At 43.0% G+C, this 25,077-nt stretch overlaps 1 protein-coding gene across 2 annotated transcripts in view; it reads left to right on the forward strand.

Moving 5' to 3' along the window:
* Positions 1 to 25,077, forward strand: part of PLEKHM1 (pleckstrin homology and RUN domain containing M1) — a gene marked incomplete in the record, with an annotated part of 788,682 nt that overhangs the window by 615,661 nt on the left and 147,944 nt on the right. For both annotated transcript variants that reach the window (XM_044055392.1, XM_044055391.1), the window contains 1 exon segment: positions 2,518 to 2,675. In XM_044055392.1, coding sequence (XP_043911327.1) covers positions 2,518 to 2,675 — 158 coding nt within the window.

Here is a 25,077-nt window from a genome sequence, read left to right on the forward strand (position 1 = left end):
CTAGCTGAGATGCTAAGCAGTGGACTTTCATTCTCCTCCATCAAAATCCATGCCTCAGCCATTTCTGCACAATACAACACTGATCCACCTTTATTCTCTCATCCGCTCTTAAGACAGTTCCTCAGAGGGGCTAAGAATATAAAACCCCCAAGGAAGCAACAAGTACCTGCTTGGGATCTCAATTTCATTTTAGAAAAACTGACCCTGCCTCCTTTTGAGCCAGCTGCTTCAACAGAACTGCAATATTTGTCATGGAAAACAGCCTTCCTTCTGGCTATCACCTCAGCACACAGGGTTTCGGAACTACAAGCCCTCATGGCTGTGCAACCTTTCATCATCTTCCATCAGGACAGAGTTTCCTTACGAACCAACCCTTCCTTTATGCCAAAGGTAGTATCCAGTGTAGCCCTGAATCAGGCTATCCACTTACCTACTTTTTATCCTAATCCACAAAACAAAGGGGAGAGACTACTACATTCCTTGGACATTCACCTACAGCTTCGTTATTATTTGGACAGGACAAAGCCATTCAGAAAATCAGAGCAACTCTTTGTGTCCTATGCTACAGGTGCTCAAGGAAAGGCCATCTCCAAACAGACAATCTCAAAATGGATAGCCCACTGCATACGCTTTTGTTATTCATTTCATGGTAAAACTGTCCCTACAAGCATCAGATCTCACTCCACAAGGGCCACAGCTACCTCTGCAGCTTTCCTCAGGGGGGTTCCTACCAAGGATATTTTGGAAGCAGCCACTTGGAGTTCTGTGCATACTTTCTCCAAGCACCATCACCTACCACTATACTCTAAATCTAGAGTGGGCTTTGCCACAGCAGTCTTGCAGGGCATCCTTGCTCCTCCTAGTTCCACTTAGTGCCTGATGCCCCTTTTTAGCTTTGGGATTCTACCCATCTGTTATGACTGCAGCTGTATGCACGATGAACATAGTACAGTTTTGTACCTACCATAAATGTAGATGTTCGAGTGCTAATACAGCTGCAGTCAAGGTTTCCCTCCCTCCTTCCCCTCTTGGAACAGGCCTAATGTCAAACACCTCCTCATACTACCTGATTGGGGTACTCCTTTATGGTGTATTTGCTTGCAACTACTGTTTTTTGCTTATATTACATTGCATTATTACATAAATTTATGTTTTGTCTTCCTTCTGGGGGCACCTGACATCTGGAGCAAGAAAAACTGAAGAAAATGGCGAGGGCTGGTTCTTTTATACCCCTGCCGCACTGACGTCAGGGAAGAGGCGACGACATCCGATGCCGGACCAAGACTTTGGAATTCGGCTGACCGAGGACCCGCCTGACGGTAGGACAACCCATCTGTTATGACTGCAGCTGTATTAGCACTCGAACATCTACATTTATGGTAGGTACAAAACTGTACTTTTCCCTTCGCATCTTTATGCCCAAAGTGATTAGTGAGTTGTCCTTAAACCCGGCTGTCTGCCTACCAACCTTTTTCCCTTCTCCCCAAAACACTAGTGAGAAGATTCTGCACACATTTGATGTGGACAGATAACTCAGATTTTACCTTCACAAAACTAAACCTATTAGGAAATCAGACCAGCTATTTGTACCATCACAGGGCTCTGGGACTACCTATGTCCAAACAAACCATTTTTGATTGGATTTCCAAAACTATTACCTTCTGCTATGCCTACCATGGGAAACCCCCCTCCCTGCTTCATCACAGCTTACTCCACCAGGGCAGTGGCCTCCTCCAGTGCCTTTCGGAAGGGTGTAGACACCAATTCTGTCCTAGAGGCAGCTAACTAGACCTCTGTCTACACCTTTACAAGAACATTGCAAGCTGGATTCCCTCTCCAGAGCTGGGTTTGCTAGAGCCATTCTTCATGGCTTCCTGGAAAATTCATCAGCTAACTCCACCTCCCTCTCTGCATGAGCTTTGGTACTCTCCCTCATGTAAAGAATGCTGCAGCAGATGAATAAAAAGACATAGAATAGTTCTGTAAGAACCTACTATAATGATAGATGTCCTTCTCTTCTCTGTTGCAGTATTCTGTCCCACACCCCTTCGCCACTTCTCATGATTCTTGGATGTATTGACTCTCTATTCCGTGGACTGTCTTTCCTCGTGGGGCTTCAGTTCTGAGAATGGCACGTGCATACCTTTATAGCCTATATCCAGTAGCTGCTTACGTGAGACATGCCACGCACCTTACAGTAGTAACAGACTTTGGTATACTGGCCAATGTCAAGTTGCCTGGGCAGGTAACTCCCTCATGTAAAGAATACTGCAACCGTGAAGAGAAGGTCATCTATCGTTATGGTAAGTTCTTACACAACTATTCTTTACAGTTTGAGACAGGTGCTACCATTACTATCACCACCACCAGAAGAAAGGACAGTGTAGTAGTTAAGTGAAGAGTTAAGCATTTGTTCATTTCCGACAGCAGTACAATGTATGCTTTCTAATTCTGATAAACATCATATTTATACAGGTTCTCATGGAATGTGTTTTTTCTTTTTTGTGATAAACGCAGATAGCAGACGGAACCTTTGAATCATTTCTTCAGTCTGTGATACAGTTTTCTTCTGCTCACATCTATCACTGTGACCTTTGTACGCAGAGGGGTTTCATTTGCCAGTTCTGCAAGAGAAATGATATTATATTCCCTTTTGAGTTTGAGAAGACCACAAGGTAAATGAATGATGTTTTCAGTGTCTTTAGTAAAGCACTTCATACATTTTAAAATGCAAATTGTGTCTAATGCTGTGTGTGTGTGTGTGTGTGTGTGTGTGTGTGTGTGTGTGTGTGTGTGTGTGTGTGTGTGTGTGTGTGTGTGTGTGTGTGTGTGTGTGTGTGTGTGTGTGTGTGTGTGTCTGTGTGTGTGTCTGTGTGTGTGTGTCTGTGTCTGTGTGTGTGTGTGTGTGTGTGTGTGTGTGTGCGTGTGTGTGTGTGTGTGTGTGTCTGTGTGTGTCTGTGTGTGTGTGTGTCTCTGTGTGTCTGTGTGTCTGTGTGTCTGTGTGTGTGTGTCTGTGTGTGTGTCTGTGTGTGTGGTACTCTGCCCACAGAATATTGTCAATCTTCTGTTCACATCCTGTTATGTAAATGACCATTATGTTGCTTTCTTGTGTCCCATTTCATGAAGTTCCTCAGAAACTGAGTAGTAATTTATAGTCAGTGTGCCATTGGTCAGACATAAGTGATGAGTGACGGTGATTTGTAATCAGCATGTCAGTTTGCAGGCATGATGCTAGTCTTCTGATCCACCCTAATATTGTCTTAACAGGCAGATGTACAGCAAGTTGCATGTGCTTCAGTAAACTACTGACTAATGGCTGTACATTTCTTTATGCCTTGAGACTAATGCTCTGATTTGTAATGGTCCTTTTATTGCTTTGTTTGTAAACAATTAGTGGGATAATGCAGACACCCTTTTCAGCCATGACTTCATCTAGAAGCGCAACAAACATTTGTGAAAAATATTACAAGTTTACCAGTTGCAGTACAGGTGAGCTGCATGCACTATGAAACAGCTATTGCACAAAGTAATGCCAGATTTCTTCATCCGATTAAAGGCTGAGATTACAAACATGACTAAAGGGCAACTGGTACGCTAATCTGAAAACGTACACAGCATAAATCCTTCCAGATCTCATTGTGAAGGAACAGGACTTTATCGAAGTAGAGATGTCATTGACATTAGGTCCTGTGTCTGTCCATTGTCCCGAAAGCAGGAGCAGATGGCCTATAGCTTTAAGGGAGATAAGGCCCTAACTTTGAAAGCCTTCTTGTTTACATTGCTTGTTAGACTGTATGGCAGAGTTTCAGATTATTTATTTTGTTCTATTTTTAATTTGTTAAACAGTTTGTTCCGGGGACCCTTTTCAGCCAAGACCCAGGCGAGAGGATAAAAACAAAGTAACTATTCGATCACAATGAATTGTTCATGTACATTCGTGTAACATGTTGTAAACATTGGTTGCACAGTGCAAACAGGTAAACATTGCGAAGCAATTAAACATAGCGTACATAGCACAGTCAGTAAAGAAAGTTACACTTCGGTTCTTTTATCCTGTATATCTTATTACACTACATACTTGAAATAACTCGTACTGGTGGAAAAGGGGGATACTAACTGGTGGAAAAGGGGGATACTAACTGGTGGAAAAGGGGGATACTAACAGAAAAGCGATGTGACACATTTGAAGTATCTGTTATGGAAAATGTAGCTAAAGGCATCACCCTCCAACATTAAATACATTTATACTCTTAATCGGCTTTGTAATAACAAAAGGCGAATGTCACCTTGTCATCTTATAAGGGTATGATGTTACAAAGTTAGGATAAACTGTACACAAGTCATGAGTAGAGAAAGTGGGAAATATATAGGTACCCCTTCTCTGCAACAGGCTGAACAGGGGATTTATCCATGGTTTGGCATCTATGTCTGTAATGGTCACAAAAAGCCTGTAAATGGTTCATCTCCCAGGGCCCCTGTTTGTAAATGTTTCATCTCCTATTTCCCTGATTACACTTTGGTAGCAGAACTTGTCAAAGATTTGGGACGCATGGCTAGGCTTAAAAAGGCCCTTGTGGTCATTTGCCTAGTACACAACTATGAACATTTAAAAGCTTTGGCCAGGTTGAGGTATGCGGTGTTTACAATTTTGCCTTCATCCATTGCTTTGGTGACTTTTCAAAAAAAATCCAGCAGGTTGAATAATCCTGAGCTGCCCCCTTGATGAATCCAAACTGAGTCAGGTCTAGTGTTTGAAGGTTCCCCATGTCCTGAGTGATTAATTCCATGATAAGTCTTTCCATGGTTATGCATGCGAGGCTGGTCAGACTTATGGATCTGTAATTGCCTGGGTCTGTGGAAGGTCCTCCCTTATGCAGGGGAATGACTGTAGCTGTTCTCCATTCACTTGGTACAAAACCTGCCTGGAAGCTGAAATTGAACAGTGTTGTTAGGGGTGTGGGTAAATCATGTTTCATGCTATTTGATATATCCAGGGATATTGTCAGGAGTCATTGATGCAGTATTTTTAGCTTTTGATAGCACTTTTAGGACTTGGTCTTATATGATGTCTGTAGTGAGCCAGTTTCAGGTATGTCTTGGGGAACAGCAGAAGGGCGAAACTGGTAAAGTTAGAGTGAATTTATTGGCCAGTAGGTTAGCTATATCTTCAACCTCCGTGTAGGTAAACATTGTTCACATCTCAGCCCACCCAACCCGAGACTCTAGGACTGGTAGCTTGGATTATTTAACACTCTTCTCTTCTCTTTCAGGCACATTTTTTGGGGACATGCTAATTATTATGAGGGGGGCTAGGAGACCAAATGCAAGGAGGTCATAGTTAGAGCCAGTAATTGTCCCTCTGGTCCTTTGCGAGAGAAAGAGACCATAATTCAGCACGAGTGACCCTGATTCTCATCTATTAAGGCTTCACAAAACAGGACTATTTACACCTCTTTAAAGATCCGTGATGCTCTTCGTGTTTCACTGTTGCAGTCATCACATTTGGGTTATCCCTATCCGGGTAGCCGTCAGTCTGCCCGAATACCAGAGGCTTAGTATTTCTGCGTTGGTTGCCGTCGCTCCAGGACTGACGTCGGGTCATCAGTGTTATAAATTAAGGCAGCCAATGCCCTTACATCAGTCTTTCTTGCCGAGGAGCCTGAAGCAGAAGCAGTTTGCACGAGTGCCGGTCGGCCGCTACCTGAGTTTTTCATTTCCGAAGTTGAAGCCTTCTAAAGCTAAGAACCCCATTGGGGATCCTTTTTTCTTGCTCTAAATGATGTCAGAAAAAGTTAACAATTGTCTTGCCTGTGGAAAACAAATACCCACCGAGATTTCCAGTCTTACTGCGTCACCTGTTCAGGCCCAGACCACGACGTCCCCCACTGTCGCTTTTGTGCTCTGTTCAATGCCAGAACTATATGTCGTTGGGCCCTTATTGTAGCTAGATATTTTCAATCTCAGTCCTCGAATTCCGATATAGCTTCGGAGCCATCCGAAAGCAGATCTTCCAAAAAAACGTAAAGATAAAGACAGACCACACAGGTCCAAAACTGCCGACAACGCTTCCGTTAAGCTAGTCATCAGTTCTCCGGTCCTCAGTGAGATGCTTTTGCAGCCCCTGATGCCCACTTTTTTGGATTCGCAGGCCGCTCCCGAGACCCTTTCGGAGTCCGGTATGCCATGAGACTCTTCATCGACTAAGGAGCCTGCAGATCTCTCTACCTTGGATGGGTCTGGAGCCGGTGAGCAAGGTACCAGCTTCTGAGGAAGTACTTTGCACTGATTCTTGACACAGACCGGCGACTTCTTTTGCATCTACCATTCTTTCGAAAACTACCAAGTTTCTAAGGCCCAGGGTATGAACCAGACCCAAGAAACCAACGACCCAATCTCAGGCACCTGCTTCCTTGCCTCAGATGCTGAAAATGGCAGAAGACCTTATAATTCTTATCAGGGGAATCCAGGCTACCCCTTCCAAAAGAAAAAGAGATTTGTCCCCAGTAGTTTTATCTGAACAGGAATCTGATGACTCTGATGCATCTGATTATGAAGATATGCAACCCCTCTCAACTTATGAGGATTCTGCAGAGGAATCCATCCCTTCAGCCTCTCCACCCAAGGACTTCTCCTTTGGGGAAACCCTTCATACCTTAAGGGAACATTTCCAATGGGAATGTCAGGACTAGCCTCAGTCAAAAAAAAAGACTCCGGGAATTCTTAGATCTTCCACAGAACAGACCTCTGGTCATTCCTCCTGTCCTGAATGCTGTGGATGGTTTTGTGGAATCCAGTTTGAATCCAGACAGGTACTGTAGAGTCCCTGACTCTCACAAATTTCTATTCAAAAATCCTACTGCTGACCCAGAAGTTCTCTCTCAAGGACATAAAGGAATTAAACCAACTTCTGCTAAGAATCCCACCCCCTCAGATTTGGATTCCGAGCATTAGAGAGATGGGGTAACAAAGTGTACACCTCTGCTATTAGAGCACTAAATTGTCATTTCCATATCCTGAAATATCAGCAACATACCATGGAACTCCTCAAACAAGAAATATCTTCCTTTCCTGCTTGTGCAGAAAATAAACTTACAAGAGTCCATGCATTCTGCAAGTCAAGTAACTAAGCACACCTTACAATGTGGTTTTGACTCCCTAGAAGCATCTTGCAGGGCAGCAGTCACTGGTTCTGTCCTTAGAAGACATGCTTGGCTAAAGGAACAGCCCTTGCCAGACCATGTCAAATCCACATTATTGGATGCACCACTGCACAAAGACAACTTATTTGGCACGAAGGCAGAGGAGGTCTTAAAAAAGATGGAAGAAAAAGCTAAATCTATGCAGACAGTTAAAGACTTCTTGCAGGTCCAGCCACCGAGGTTTAGTAGGCATTGCCCCTCCAAGCACTAGTCCTTTCCTGCCCCCTCCAGGTCAGCTCAGCCCAGACCCCAAGGAAGCAGGCCCCCCAGACAGCAGCCCCAGGGAATGCAGAGAGGGTTGGGAGGGTGGCCTAATGGTTAAGGTGTTTGCCTTACAAACACAAGGTACAGGGTTTGAATCTCACAGGGGATAACTGGCTAGGCTTAAAATGGCTCGCAAGGGCAGTTAGCTTAGTACTAACCTATGAACCTAAGCAATGGAGTTTCTCCTCTTCAAAACCAGGGAGTGCTAAGCCATCCCCTCATGGTAAGAACTCACAATGACTTCACGCTTCCACCCCCTCCCTCTGCCCACCTGCTCTTGCCTCTAGGAGGAAAACTCTCCTTCCACGCAAGCACCTGGGCCACCATTACCAACGACTGCTGGGTCCTCAACATAGTGTCCCAGGGATACAAATTTTATTTCCACACACTACCAACACCAAAAGAGTTCCCAGACCTTCCCCCAAACCAGTGGGCAGGGGCCCAAAAGCAAGTCATTTCCCCTACTCTCGATGAGGCCAATAGAGCATGTTCCTGCAGAACAGGTAGGCCAAGGTTTCTACTTCAGACACTTCCTGGTACCCAGAAAAGCGGGCACCTGGCTCACCATCCTCGATCTATCCATTCTAAACACTTTCCTGGTGATAAATTCAAAATGCCCACCCTCCAGCATCTTCTACCTATGCTCAAGGATGCTTGGTTAGCCACCCTAGACCTAAAATAGGCCTACCTACACATACCAATCAGGGAATTTTGCAGGAAATATCTCCATTTCAGAGTGGGATCACTGCACTTTCAGTTCTCTCCCGGAGTTTTCACAAAATGCCTGGCTCCCGCCATTGCATTTTGCAGACAAAGAAATATTCAAATTTACCCATACTTAGACGACTGCCTGATTCAGGCAGACAGTCAGGAAAAGCTGCTAAAAAGCACCTGACCTTTGTAAAGGATCTACTGATATCCCTGGGGTATACTATCAACGAAAAGAAATCCAAACTAGTACCCATGCAAAAAAATTTATTCCTAGGAGCAAGCCTGGACATGACATCCCAGATGGCATTCCTTACACCAGAAAAACAAACCTACCTGACAACCTACTTGTCTCAACTAGCCACCAGACCCCAGTTAACTGCAAGGAAAATCCTGCAATCTCTGGGGTTCATGGCTTCTTGCATTCTACTCATTCCATATGCCAGACTGCATATGAGGGGAAACTTTAATGGTACCTAAAAAGCCTTTGGTGTCAACACTCCCAAGACCTGGAAACTCTTATACCAATGATACCTTGTTTAAGGAAAGATTTCCACTGGTGGGCAGCAGCATGCAACCACAACAAGGGACAACCCTTCTCACAACCCCAAGCTGCCCAGACCCTCACCACAGATGCATCAAACTATGCCTGGGGTGCACACCTCTATGGCAGATGCATTCAGGGCAAATGTAGCCCAAACCAAATACATCTGCACATCAACCAAAAAGAGATGTTAGCTGTCCAGCAAGCTATGACAGCCTTCAGACCCCTACTGTCCCCAGGGCCTCTACTGATCAAAACTGACAACACCACTGTGATGTGGTATATCAACAAGCAGGGAGGGACTCAACTCGTACCCTCTATGCAGGCTCGCCATGACCCCTTGGCACACAGCCTCAGCCATTCAGCTACACCTGCTAGCACAATTCCTGCCAGGCTCTCTAAACTGTTTGATAGACAACTTAAACAGAAATCTTCTTGACCCACGAGTGGCAGCTAGACCAAAGAACCTTCACCCTTGTAACCCAGAAATGGGGCACCCCGAAGGTCGACCTCTTTGCTTCCCACTCCAACATCAGATCAACAAATTCTGCACCAGGGAACCTCACAGCAAGGCCTGGAAAGTGGATGCTCTATCCTTCCAGTGGGTCAACCTCTTGCTCTATGCATTCCCCCCTCTACCACTCATTACAAGGGTACTGCTCAAAATAAGGGTGGAAAAACTGAGGACATTCCTGATTGTGCCAAACTGGCCATGCTAGCACTGGTACCCTCTGCTGTGAAGCCTGTCACCACTGTCACCATGGCACCTCCCTCAGATCCCAACACTCCTGACCCAGAGGAATGGAGAATTCATGCATCCCCAATTGCAGAGCCTCAGTCTGGCAGCCTGGCCTATTCCCTGACCACTGCACAAGCTGCCAATCTAAGCAAACAAGTTCTAGATGTTATACGTGAGGCCAGATGCCCTAGCACTAGAAAGTCTTATGCTGACAAGTGGATAAGGTTTTGCACCTGGATCCAGGCTAAGGGAGCAGGAACTGCACTGCCCTCCCTACCTCTCATCCTGGATTACCATGGCTGACCTACTACACAGGGGTCTATCCTTCTCTTCCATTAAAATTCATGCCTCTGCCATCTCTGCTCATTTCAGCACAGAGCCGACACTTTTCTCCTACCCTCTCATCAAACAGTTCTTAAGAGGGGCTAACAACCTGAGGCTACCCAGAAGAGCTCCTACCCCAGCTTGGGATTTAAACTTTGTGTAGGAAAAGCTCACCCTGCCCCCCTTTGAACCGGCATCTTCAGCAGAGTTAAAGTTTCACTCTTGGAAGACCGCCTTGATGTTCTGCGTGTTTCACTGTTGCAGTCATTACATTTGGGTAATCCTGCTGGCAGGCTGCCCTCAGCCGGCCTGAATTCCAAAGTCTTGGGTACTGCGTCGGTTGTTGTCGCCCCTTCCCTGACATCAGGTCGTCAGGGATATAAAATAAGCAGCCGACGCCATTTTCTTCAGTCTTTCTTGTCGTGCGGTGCCCGAAGCAGAAGCAGTTCGCAAGTGCCGGTCGGCCTATTCCTGAGATTTTCGTGTTTGAGTTTCAGATCCGAAATCTTTAATAAAGCTAAGTACCCCATTGGGGAAACTTTTTTCTTGCTCCAGACCGATGTCAGAAAAAGTTAATAATTGTATTTCTTGTGGAAAGCAAATACCTCATAAGGACTTTCATTCTTACTGTATTCCTTGCCTAGGCCCTGATCACAATCCCCCGCCTGATAAGAGGCATAGGCAAGAGACTGACTATGAATCTTCAGATCAGGTTTCCATTTCTTCTGATTCCTCTTCTGATCAGGAATATTCTCTTCCCCCCATGAGGATTCTGATGCTGAAGAATCTATGCCTTCAGCTTCTCTTCCAGAGGACTATATTTTTGAGGAAACCTTGCATACTATGAGGGAGCATTTCCACTGGGAGAGCCAATATTTTTCAGAATCTAAAAAGAGGCTCAGGGACTTCCTTTTACTACCTCAACACAGACCTCCAGCCATTCCACCTGTGTTAGACATTGTAGATGATGTGTTTTCGGAGTCTAGCCGTAGATGATGTGTTTTCGGAGTCTAGCCTTACCCCTGACTCCTTTCCTCCAGCTCCTGTTAAGCCTGATAGATATTACAGGGTTCCTGACTCTCATAAATTCCTTTTTCAAAACCCTGCTGCAGACCCAGAGACTATTTCACAGGATCCCAAAGGAGTTGAGGCTTCCGCTGCAAAAAACCCTACCCCCTCTGACAGAGATTCTAGGGCACTGGATAGATAGGGAAAAAAGGTTTACGCACGGTCAGTTTCATATGCTCAAATATCAGCAACATGTCATGGCATTGCTTAAACAGAAAATATTAAACTCTGAATGTGCAGAAAACAAGGAAATGCAGGATTTATTGCATGCAGCTGAACAAATTGGAAAGCATACTTTGCAATGTGGTTTTGATTCTTTGGAGGCCTCCTGCAGGGCTGCAGTTACGGGTTCTGTAATTAGGAGGCATGCTTGGTTAAAGGAACAAAATCTGCCTGATCATGTGAAAGTTAAATTATTAGATGCACCTTTACAGCATGATACTTTGTTTGGTGTTAAGGCAGAAGAGGTGTTAAGAAAATGGAGGACCAAGCTAAATCTATGCAAACTGTCAAAGATTTTTTACAAGTTCAGCCACCTAGGTTTAGTAGACACTGGCCTACAAAGAATTGGTCCTTTCCTGTGTCAGACCTCAAAGGGGCAGATCCCAGGCGCAAGGTTCATACAGGTCAAGGCAATGGGGTGCTTCTACCTCCAAAGTTGGAGAAGACAAATCGCAGCCTTACAGGAAACAGTCCCAATGACTTCCCCCTGCCTGCACCAAGCGCTTATCTCCTGGCAGCACCCTTAGGGGGGAAATTAGCACTTTTTTCTCAAAATTGACACATTATAACCCAGGACAAGTGGGTTCTAAACAGTGTCACAAGGCTACAAGTTCCATTTCCATACCCTGCCAAAGGCAAACGGCTGGCCAGATCTGCCAAAAACTCAATGGGCAGAGGCACAAAAACAAGTCTCATCCCTCATGGACATGGGGGCCATTCAACAAGTGCCAGAGCAAGAGCAGGGACAAGGATTTTACTCGACTGTTCTTGGTACCCAGAAAGGACAATGCCTGGAGGCCGATACTGCACCTATCTATTCTGAACACATTCCTGGATATACCAAAATTCAAAATGCTTACTTTGCAGCAGCTTCTGCCGATGCTGGGCAAGAATGCTTGGCTTGTGACTTTAGACCTAAACGAGGCATACCTGCATGTCCCAATCAGACAATTATGCAGAAGATACCTCAGATTCAAGGCTGGCTCAATGCATTACCAATTCTCTGCACTGCCCTTTGGCTTATCTACTGCGCCCAGGGTCTTTACAAAGTGCCTGGTACCAGTAATTGCATTCTGCAGACAAAGAGGAATACAAATATATCCTTACTTGGACGACTGTCTAATTCAAGCAGAGAACAAGGACATTCTTCTACAGCATCTGGCGTTTGTGAAAAGACTTCTAGCATGCCTAGGGTGCACAGTCAACGAAAAGAAATCAAAACTAGTACCCTCTCAAGAGATAATATTCCTGGGTGCAAGCTTAAATACAACTGCCCAGATGGCTTATCTCACACCAGACAAACAAAGGCAACTGACTACTTATTTCAAAATGTTGGCAACAAAGGCCCAGTTATCTGCAAAAAAAATTCTGCAGGCTTTGAACTTCATGGCATCTTGCATCCTACTAATTCCATATGCAAGACTGCATATGAGGAAACTTTAGTGGTACCTAAAAAGTGTTTGGACTCAACATTGCCACAGCCTGGAGACAATGATTACTCTCATTCCCTGCCTGCCTGGAGACAATGATTACTCTCATTCCCTGCCTGCAACAGGAGTTTTGATGGTGGGCGAAGGCTTGTCACCAGAACAAGGGACAGCCATTCACATTACCCCCAGTCAGGCAGACACTAACAACGGATGCCTCAGATTACGCCTGGGGGGCCCACATGGCAGGAAGATGCATTCAGGGCACATGGTCCTCAAACCAACTGCATCTGCATATCAGTCAAAAAGAGATTCTAGCTGTTCAAAATGCCCTGACAGCCTTCAAGGACCTACTTCATCCGGGACAACTACTGATAGTCAGACAACACCACGGTCATGTGGTATATAAACAAGCAAGGGGGCACACATTCTTACCCCCTTTGCAGACTAGCCATGACTTTGTGGGACACAGCATTGGCTTGCCAGCTACATCTGCAGGCACAATTCCTGCCAGGAAAGGAAAATACTCTGGCAGACGAACTAAGCAGAAACCTTATGGATCCCCATGAGTGGAAGCTGGATCCACACGTCTTCAGCATAACAAGAAAATGGGGATGCCCGGACATAGACCTATTTGCCTCCCCTCACAACTACCAACTAAAAAGATTCTGCACAAGGACTTATCACAAACAAGCATGAAAAATGGACGCCCTATCTTTCAGCTGGAAAAACCTATCAGTATATGCCTCTCCACTGCCACTTCTCCCCAAGGTACTCCTAAAGGTCAGACAGGAGAAGCCAAAGATGATACTGATTGATCCAGACTTGCCCTGCCAGTACTGGTATCCAGTCCTAAGGAACTTGTCTCAATGCCCAGCTTGGACCTTACCTCAAATACCCATCTACTGTCCCAGCAAAACAATCAGATCCTGCACAGCCAACTCACGACTTTAAACCTGGCAGCATGGCGAATAATGTAATCACACAAAACACACCTCTCAGTAAAGCTGTGATGGATGTCATTTTGGAAGCCAGAAGTCCTAGTACTAGAAAATCTTATGCTGGAAAATGGAAGAGATTATGTGCTTGGAACCAGGCACAAGGAACTGATACAGCTATACCACATATTCCTCAAATTTTGCAATACTTAACTGAGATGCTGGACAAAGGCCTATCTTTTTCATCAATTAAAATTCATGTCTCTGCCATTTCGGCTCATTACAATACAGAGCTATCAATTTTTTCTCATCCTTTATTAAAGCAATACCTCAGAGGAGCCAAAAATTTAAGGCCTCCAAGGAGATCAACAATACCTGCATGGGACCTCAACTATGTCTTGGAAAAACTCTGCCTCCTTTTCAGCCAGCTGCTATTGCTGATATAAAGTTTTTATCTTGGAAAACTGCTCTGCTCCTAGCAATAACTTCTGCAAGATGAGTTTCAGAGCTACAGGCACTCATGGCTGTGGAACCTTTTATCATGTTTTATCCAGACAGGGTTTCTCTGAGGACAAACACAACATTTATGCCTAAAGTGGTGTCCAGTGTGGCTCTTAACCAAACTATTCATCTGCCAACTTTTTAATCCAAATCCACAGAACAAGGGGGGAGAGAATTATGCATTCCTTGGGCTTACACAGTCAGCTTAGATTCTACTTGGACAGAACCAAAGTTTACAGGAGGACAGAGCAATTACTAGTGGCATATGCTGCAGGATCACAAGGAAAGGCTATCTCAAAGCAGCCACATTCAACCAGAGCTGCAGCCACCAGCAGCCTTTCTCAGGGGAGTACCAACCAAAGACATTTTAGAGGCTGTTACTTGGAGTTCAGTGCACACCTTTACAAAGCACTATCATCTGCCACTCTACTCTAAATCCAGGGCAGGCTTTGCCACTGCAGCTCTGCAGGGCCTCATAGCCACTCCTAATGCTGTTTAGCTCCAGCCTCCCAACCATAGCTTTGGGACTCTACCCAAATGTAATGACTGCAACAGTGAAACACGAAGAACATAGTACAGTTGTGTACACTTACCATAAATGTAGATGTTCGAGTGTATTCACTGTTGCAGTCCAGGTTACCCACCCGCCATCCCCTTTTTCTGCTGGAACTTATCTTTCCTTCTCCGATTTATACAACCTATGTGGTGTATTTACTTGTAGTTGAAGGTAAAGTTTATATTGGTGCATGTATTTTTATATATATTAATTTTGGCTATCCCTTTAGGGGGCACCTGACATCTGGGGCAAGAAAACCGGAAGAAAATGGCGTCGGCTGCTTCTTTTAAACCCCTGACGACCTGATGTCAGGGAAGGGGTGACAGCAGCCAATGCAGGACCCAAGACTTTGGAATTCAGGCCAACTGAGGGCAACCTGCCAGCAGGATTACCAAAATGTAATGACTGCAACAGTGAATACACTCAAACATCTACATTTATGGTAAGTGTACACAACTGTACTTTTCCGGCTATCACTTCAGCTAGAAGAGTATCCAAGCTTCAAGCACTAATGACTGTAGAGCCCTTCATAATTTTTCACACTGACAGGGTCTCCCTCGGGACTAACCTATCCTTCATGCCAAACATGGTGTCCAGTGTGGCTCTCATCCAATCCATTCATTTGCCCAACTTTTTCCCTAACCCACAAAACAAGGGGGAAAGGATTCTGCACTCTCTAGATGTGCACAGACAGCTCAGATTCTACCTAGACAGAACTAAATCATTTAGGAAGACTGATCATTTGTTAGTCAGCTTTGCTACAGGCGCAGAAGGCAAGGCCATAGCCAAACAAGCCATTTCCAAATGGATGCACACTGCACCCATTTCTGCTACAAGCAACATGGGAAACTTCCCCCCAAGGGGGTCAGGACACATTTTACCAGCGCGACCTCCACCTCTGCAGCTTTCTTCAGAGTGGTCCCCACTAGGGACATCCTGGAGGCTGCAACATGGACATCTGTTCACACCTTCATACCTTCACCAAGCATTACCACCTACCTGTCTTCTCCAAATCCAGGGCAGGCTTTGCCACAGCAGTCTTGCAGGGCATCCTAGCCAGCCCACAGTCTTCTTGACTGCCTCCACCCTTTTCTTCAGTTTTGGGAATCAACCCAAATGTGATGACTGCAACAGTGAAACACAAAGAACATAGTAGAGTTGTGTACACTTACCATAAATGTTGATGTTCGAGTGTATTCATTGTTTCAGCCCTGGTTTCCCTCCCTCCATCCCCCTTGTCTCTCTCTCTCTCTCTCTCTCTCTCTCTATCCTTACAAGGATGTTTTGGTATTTACTTTCTACTGGTGGTGTTCTTCCACTATTACCTAGCTCCCTCTTGGGGTCTTCTGACAAGGCAAGAAAAACTGATGTAATGGCATCGGCTGCCTTTATTTTATAACACTGACGACCTGATGTCAGTCCTGAAGCAATGGCAACCGACAGAAATACTAAGCCTCTGGTATTCGGGCCGACTGAGGGCTACCCTGGCAGGGATAACCCAGTTGTGATGACTGCAACAGTGAGTACACTCAAACATGTACATTTATGGTAAGTGTACACAACTGTACGTTTCAGCAGTATCAGCATGTCTACCTCTAGATTCCACCTTGTGTTCTCAGTTACCAGTTAAACAGTTCCTAATGCGGGTACTACACCTCAGACAGACTACCCAAACAAGAAGTTACTCCACCATTGGACCTAAGCTGCTTCCTCTGCCCTTATGTATCTTTCCTGGAAGATGGTATTTTGAAGGCTGTTACTACTAGAAGAATCTCTGCATTACAAGCCTTTATGTGGAAAGATCTCTCTCTCTCTCTGATTTTTTCACGAAAGACAGGGCCATCCTATGTACTAACACTGCCTTCATGCCTAAGGTAGTGTCAAAACTATCTTTGAATCATTGCATTCACTTCCTTATTTTCTCCCAAAAGCTCCAGAACAAAGGGGAAAGAACTTTCCTTGGATGTGCATAAACAGCCAAGGTTTTATTTGGAGAGAACTAAAGCAATCAGAAACCCCCAGATCAACAGCGTCTCTCTTACAATAGGTAGGGAGGGAGGGAAAGCACGGTAATAAATGGACCTTATCAAAATGGTTTCTTCACTGTATTTGTTTTTCTTCCCATGTCATGGAATCCTGTGCCAGGCCACATCAAGGCCCATTCCAGTAGAGCCTGTGCAGCCACTAAAGCCTTTCTTTGGGGAGTGGTCAGTACTCAGTCTGTTCTAGACACAGTGACCTGGTCTTTTGTTCACACTTTATTGCAATTTACAGTTTGTATCCAGGGCCATACCAGGTTTTAACAAAGCCATCTTTTAGGGTCTGCTTTTCTAGTAAGCCAAGCAGGGACAGTCAGATTATTGTCCTTATGATCTGGGAGTCTTTCCAGAAGTGATAACTGCAGCAGTGACTATTAAATAAACATGGTTTGTTATGAACCTACCGTAATTGCAGATGTTCAAGTATGTTTAATGTTGCAGTCCTGGTTTCCTCCCATAATCTCCTCAATGTTTCTGATTGGGCGTCATGAGATACCCTTCTCACCTTCCTCAGTTGTCACAGCAGGCAATCCTCCCTTCTCTGCTGGTATCTTCAGTCTGGAGATGCAGACTGTTGCCCATGAGGTAGATCAGTGTCCCCTTGGAGTGGTTTCCCAACCTCTACATGTGCTCTTGTGCATAGAATAGGCTCCTTATCTGGACAGAGCAGAAGAGGTCGAAGGTTAGTACCAGCTAATGCCCTGTCATACTACTGATGTCCTGACATCGTACTGGAAGGAGTAGGATGAGGCCAGAAGATTATCAACCAAGAATGTATTTTGACATTAACAGTTATGACAAGTTCCTAACACACATCTATTTTTTCTTGTTAAAGATGGACTCCCTGCTGTTAAGTGTACCATGCGCAACTCCAGATTTCTGAATGCCAGCAAGTAGATGCAAATATTCCATGTTCTGTAGTCAGTACAATGAGCTGTCCACTTCAAGTTCCCTCATTAGGTGGATTTCCTGATAACTTAACACAAGCAGATTTAAGGAGCCCATGCCCTTAGGTGATGAATTTGAGTCAGATCTTCTGATTTCACTTTCTGCAGTACTTTTTTGCACTACGTGAATGTTTTCCCAATATTTTTTGTTATTTTTATCTGCCTTCTCTAATCTACTTCAGAGGTGTTCTCCCTGGGACACCCTCATTAAATGGCATCATAGAGTAGAACTCCAGCCTACAAAGTATAATAAAACAAAAATGGTAGCTGCTGATGTGCCCAAGTGTAGCATCAGGTCTGCTTTGGCAACAAAAACTGTCATCTGGTTAACCCTTAGTTGAGAAGTCCTAAAATCTGTTAGGGGAGTGTTTTCAAGCTGGATCTGTGGGGACAATTTGAAGGGTTTTTTTTTTTCACCCCCCCCCCCCCCCCAGTGCCTGCTGGCCATACTTTGGTCATTTCCTTCCCCATGGGGCAAGAGCTGACCTAAGAGTTTTACGCAGGAGGAACCATCCCCCCCCCCACACCAGTTTAATGTCTCATTTAAAGAACACCCCATTTGGGCATGCATCGCCTTCTTATGCTGCAGTGCAAGGTTAATATTTTTATTTTATTTTATTTTATTTTACTTTACATTTGTTTACCAGGGATGGCCGACTGGATCAGTGGCCCTTTTTCAGTGGAGGCCCGGGGAGAAAAGCTCCATTACAAAAACACCTTACAAATAATATAGAAATCAATAACAATCAAGAATATATAACTTTAGTAAATATAGGTAGTAAATAGTTATACATAACAGTAAAAGCTGAGAAAGTAATATAACATAGAAAAAAAGAAAGCTAACAAATAAACTAGCATGAAATAGCTTGTGCCATCATAGACAAATGACTGATCAGTATCACAGTTTTGGTGGTAAATATTTATGAGATACATGCATGGTACATGAACAAGAATATGACTAATTATTGCTGTGCTAGTGATGCTTCTAAACAGTGACAGCTAAGGCAACAGCTAAGGCAATACTGAGAGGAGGTACAAGGAGGAGGGAATGTGATGAAACCTTAGGAAGCTTGAGACAGGTAGATGAATATGAGCAGTGGTGAGCTTGAGATAGGTAGAGAGAAACTGGAATTCTGTGAGAAAAGGGATAGTTTGGATGGTAGAATTTAATAAGGGAAGAGATATTTTGGTCATTAAGAACAAGGAAGGGCAGAATGATTGGCCTGGATTAGTGCAGGAGCAAAACCAGTTTTGGTTAGGTGTTCCTTAAACAGTAGTTTAAATTTGGATGTGTTGCTAGAATTTAGTAATTTCTAAGCCATGGAATTCAGGACTTAAGACGTCTTAGAGCTGTATAACCATAAACGTGCATTGTTCCCCTTGTTTAGCCTACTCCTACCTGTACTTTTGATGTTGCCTGCTGGCTGTTAAAATTTAATCTTGTTTCTTAATGATTGCCTTGCTGTCATAATTATTCTATGAATTTATCTGACTAATGTGCCTCTTTCAGCAATGATTTAGAATACTCTACAGATAATTTTTCTGGTGCTATTTGGCTTTAACTGTTTAATTGCTGTTAGGCAAGGTTTAGAATATTCTGCTGATAATTTTTGCTGGTGCTATTTGGCTTTAACTGTTTAATTGCTGTTAGGCAAGGTTTGTCCATGCTATTTTATCAACTTGCTAACAATTTTACAGTTCAGTATTAGTTTCACATCACTGTTATTATTATATGTTCTAACATCGACATAGCACATGATATTTTTTTACTGTTCTAAAGTTGATTTTTTTTCTCAACCACTGTACCTGTTTTTTTTTCCTCTTTCTACACTTTCTATCACAAGTACCCAGCTCTATAAGCTGCACATCCTGTCCTTGGAAATTTACTCCTCTGACCTGACGACTAAGGATCCACTCCAGCCTGCTGTTTCATCTTAACATCTTCTATCCTGCTCCCAAAAGTATTAAAAGGAAGCAAAAAGTATGTTTGTCTCCTACACCTGATAGTATAATTTGGAATTATAGCAACTACTTTGTGGCACCTAAAAGGTCGCTTTTAAGCCAGAATAGCCAGCAGCCATATCCCTTACAGCCTGAATAACCTTCCTCCATACTAGCAAAGTACCTTTAACTACTAGCTTTGTATAACTTATTCCCTGGCCTGTCCTCTCCCTCCTTAGAATCTACTACTGTACTACTGAGATTGTCCACTTAGGTAGTAGCCTTACCCTAGCCCTACCTCCCACTCAGCTTACCTGCTACTCTTTAACATATTCTATTTTCAATCCATTGCCCAAGTTTTGTTTGTTAGCTCACTCTACCTCATCCTTTTAACTATTCCACTGCACCTAACAAAACCCTCTACTCTCCTTCCCACAACTTTTTCCCCAACCTCCTTACTCTCCTCTAACTTTACTTACCTTACATTTTGAGCTGTTTTCACTGATTGTTCTTCTTCCTCCTTTTCTTGTCTCTACCCACTCCATTCGCCCTGCGGCCTCACTCCGCTCCCCTACCCTACCCCCAATTTCCCACCCCAGTGGTCCTAGACTTATACATCCTAACCACACCCTCTTCCCCATCCTACCAATCCCACATTCCCTCCACTTTAGATAATTAAATCACACCCCTCTATCTCCCTAACCATTCAAAAGCTCCCTCTACTCAGAGTTACTTACATATCCAATACCTCTCCATATTGTCTTATTCTAGCCCTACCTCCTCTACATTATTAAATACCAAACTTAGCAGCATGCCAACAGCTGCTAACACTACTCTAACTAAGCTGCTAATCATACCCTCACTCATATCTGTTCTGACCCCAGCCTATCTCCTAACCTCATTCGAAAACCTGAATTATGTTCACTTTCACTACCCTCTAAAACAAACAGCCATTCAAACTTTTACTGTTTCACATAATCATATAAATATGACATAAATACCTAGCTGCCTTCTAGCCAAGTATCACAGACTCGCACACATTAAATATATTAAACATACAGTAAGGAAATTTAAATATCAGATCAGTTATATATATAATCCCATACTAAAACTAAAAAACCTCTCCGTAAAAGATGGTGACATCCATCCTAACCCAGGCCCAGCCAATGTCTCTACAATTGTATCTCACTGCCCCAGTCCCACTATCCCACTCACCCCCATCAGACTCCCTAACTCACTCCTAATAGCACATCTCAATATCCGCAGTATTAATAACAAAGTTGCCCATCTGCATGCCCTCTTAGATGTTCACTCCTTTGACATCTTATGTCTGACAGAAACATGGTTAAAACCTGGAACTAAGGACAATTAAATCATCCCTCCAGGATATAATATATTGAGACATGACCGCATAAAGAGTAAGGGAGGGGGCGTAGCAATACTTTTTAAAGATGGTTTACAAATCACCTCTGTACCGTATAACCCACCACACGATAATAATGGAGAAGTCTTATTTCCAGACTTCAACTCAACCATAATAAATCCCTATACATCATCTGTATCTACCTACCACCTGGTAATAATACCAATTTTACGGAGGATATCCTAAGCTCAGTGTCAGCAACTTACCCACAAGAAACAATAATATTAGGGGACTTTAATATTGACTGGAAAAGTGTCAATACTGAAACTCCAACTTCCCATTTTAACCTTCATGGCTTCTCTCAAACCATCAACTCCACAATCAGAATTAACAAACCAAGCAACAAAGAGAGTACCTTAGACTGGATACTTATTAATAACTCAACTCCTCTACCAGACTTAACAAATCAAACAATAAGGAGAGTACCTTAGATTGGATTCTTATTAATAACTCAACTCCTCTACCAGACTTAACAAATCAAACAACAATGAGAGTACCTTAGATTGGATTCTTATTAATAACTCAACTCCTCTACCAGACTTAACAAATCAAACAACAAAGAGAGTACCTTAGATTGGATTCTTATTAATAACTCAACTTCTCTACCAGACTTAACAAATAAAACAACAAAGAGAGTACCTTAGACTGGATACTTATTAATAACTCAACTCCTCTACCAGACTTAACAAATCAAACAACAAAGAGAGTGCCTTAGACTGGATACTTATTAATAACTCAACTCCTCTACCAGACTTAACAAATCAAACAACAAAGAGAGTACCTTAGACTGAATACTTATTAATAACTCAACTCCTCTACCAGACTTAACAAATCAAACAACAAAGAGAGTACCTTAGACTGGATACTTATTAATAACTCAACTCCTCTACCAGACTTAACAAATCAAACAACAAAGAGAGTACCTTAGACTGGATACTTATTAATAACTCAACTCCTCTACCAGACTTAACAAATCAAACAACAAAGAGAGTACCTTAGATTGGATTCTTATTAATAACTCAACTCCTCTACCAGACTTAACAAATCAAACAATAAAGAGAGTACCTTAGACTGGATACATATTAATAACTCAACTCTTCTACCAGACTTAACAAATCAAACAACAAAGAGAGTACCTTAGATTGGATTCTTATTAATAACTCAACTCCTCTACCAGACTTAACAAATCAAACAACAAAGAGAGTACCTTAGATTGGATTCTTATTAATAACTCAACTCCTCTATCAGACTTAACAAATCAAACAATGAAGAGAGTACCTTAGATTGGATTCCTATTAATAAACATCACCAAACTTATAAGGTAGGAACCTTACCTGATGATGTTAGTGACCACTCATTGTCCTACATTATCAGGCAAAATAATGATACTTCCATACCCCCCACATATAGAATTTCACGGTCCAACAAACACTTTAACCCACTTCTATTCCAAAGTGAGCTCAGTGCTTGTGACTGGAACCCTCTAAAAATGCTCCCACTTGAAGAAGCTGTTAAATATTTTAACTCTAAATTCTTAACTATCCTAGACCACCACGCTCCTAAACATTCTACTAGAATCAAGTCCAAACCAGCCCCATGGCTCTCAAAAGAAACCAGACAAAAAATCCTGCTCAGAAACAAAACTTGGTCTAGGTGGCGTGCTACCAAAAATATCTCAGATCAGCAAACATTCAGAATGATGAGAAATACTACAAAAAAAGCCATAATCACAGACAAAAAGAACTTCTATTGTAAACTACAGCAAACCCACCAAAATAATCCACAAAGGTTCTGGACTAGTATCAATAGACTCCTTCACCCAGGGCACTTTAGTACACCAACCCCTCTAGGGGCCAATCTTAATACTCCCCAACAAACTGCCAGTGCCTTCAATACCTTCTTCACAGAGGCCATATAATCTCTAGCAATTCAGCTTTCTCCAGATAGCTCAAGTCTTCCTACCTCCATTCCAAGCCCTCTTCCTACATTCCAACTGCAACCCATCTCTACCTTCGTCATCTATAAACTTATCCAAAAATGTAAGCCTTGTACTCCTTCTGCTGACCAGTTACCATCTGAATACCTGCAAAAATCAGCCAAAGCAGTAGCCTATCCTATATCTATCCTTATAAGCAGAGCCATTAATGAGGGAACTATCCCTGACATCTGGAAAATCTCACACATTATCCCCCTACATAAAGGAGGTAACTCAAATGATTATTCTAACTATCGGCCTATAGCCCTTCTATCACCCTTAGCAAAAGTCTTGGAAAAATGTATTCATCAGCAGCTACTAAACCATTTAATTCAACACAACATACTAGCTAATAGCCAACATGGCTTTAGGCCATTCCATAGCACCACTACTGCCCTCTTATCCTTCACCGATTCTATTAATAGAAACCGTAATAATAATATCCTCTCATCTGCACTCTTCATTGATCTCTCAAAAGCTTTCAATATGGTGAACCACCCTCTGCTAATAAGTATTCTTAAGTCCCTTTCTCTTGACACTCAGGCTTTTCAATGGTTCAATTCCTACCTCAGCAATAGGCAGCAGGCAGTGCTCTGGGAGAACAATCTTTCATCCCACTTGCCAATCACCCTGGGAGTCCCTGAAGGCTCCATTTTAGGACCTCTCCTCTTCTCACTTTTTATCAATGACCTATATATACATAACAATTCCTCAAGCCACCTGCATGCAATATGCAGATGATTCTACGCTCATCTGTTCAGCCAGCTCCTCATCTGAACTGCAATCCTTGACTCAGAAAGTATTTAACACAGTGGAGACATGGTTCTTAAAATGTTGCCTCCTCTTGAATCCCAGAAAAACTAAGCTTCTCCTCTTTACTCCTACCAGCAAGTCCTCCCCTATAGAATTCTCACTCATCTCTAACAACGGCACCCTCATATCCCCCTGACTCTACCACCAAACTCTTAGGAATTACAATAGATAATAACCTTAACTTTGATAGCCATATTAACAACACTATAAAAACAGTAAACAAATGGGCTCCCTATACAGGATCAAATCCTTCCTAACTCCAACAGTTAGAACCACAATTGCCCACTCCCACCTAATCTCAACACTTCTTTATGCCTCACCCATATATACTAACCTGAAAAAAAAATAACCTTCTCAAACTAGCCAACTCCTGCAATAACATTGCCAGATTTGCCACTGGGAACCTCTTCAGAACCCACCACTGTCAGAATCTACAGCAGCCAAATTGGCTTGAACTTCAAAACCAACTACAACTTTCCCAACTTACCATTGCCCATAAGATCCTTAATCAACCTAATAACACTCCTATACTTTCAAACCGCATACTCCCTTACAAAAATCTCAATACTTTACGCTCTTCGAACAAACTTCAAGTTAGCATAAGCAAATCCAACAACTTGGCAGGGGATTCTCTTTTCTCTAACACTACAGGAAAAAACTGGAACCTACTACCTAGTGAACTATCTTCACTTCCTTCCCTACCCCTCTTCAAACAAAATCTCAAAGTACACCTTAAAACACATTGGTTATGCCCCTGCAGCGACCCTGACTAATGTTCCGTCTTTGTACTGTTATCACCATGATCCTACTTGAATGCTAACTCAGTATTGCTTGCTATCTCAGAAAGGCGCACTGTAATCTAGGATACTTACATGTATTACCTTTTGTGAACATCATGTACTATTTACTGTAGACTATCTGTTGTATCTTATTCTTAATGCATTATTTTATCCTGTATACCAATATTTTGTAATATTTGCTTCCTGTTACTACTGCTTTGATGTCTGTGTGATCATTTATTATTCAGCTTATTGTTAAGACTGTTTTTTTTATTACTGCTTTGTGTTACTCTTGGAGCTTTCTCCCCGGGCCTCTACTGAAAATGGACATATATCCAGTTAGACTAGCCCAGTCAACAAATGTAAAATAAAATAAATAAATAAATAATTTGGTGGGAGAATCGAGAGTTAACATAATTATTAGATATACTTACTTTGAGTCATAGTTTGTTGGAGGATCTAAGTGGCCTGTCATTTAAGTAGAGCTGCACTAAGCTCTTGAGTGTTTGGCTGGATGGTGGAAGCTGGAATGAATGAAAGTTACTTGGTTGAGGGATAGGAGATTGGGTAGTTCAGTCCAATTTAGTTTATGAAGTGCTGTGTAGTGATGTGATCTGTAAGAGAGGTTAGTAGTGAATCTTGTGATTTTTGTTATACAAGGACTCCAGTT

This window comes from Protopterus annectens, chromosome 13.part0 (genome assembly GCF_019279795.1).
Source record: "Protopterus annectens isolate FY-2018-M chromosome 13.part0, PAN1.0, whole genome shotgun sequence".
NCBI classification, from domain to species: Eukaryota; Metazoa; Chordata; order Ceratodontiformes; family Protopteridae; genus Protopterus; species Protopterus annectens.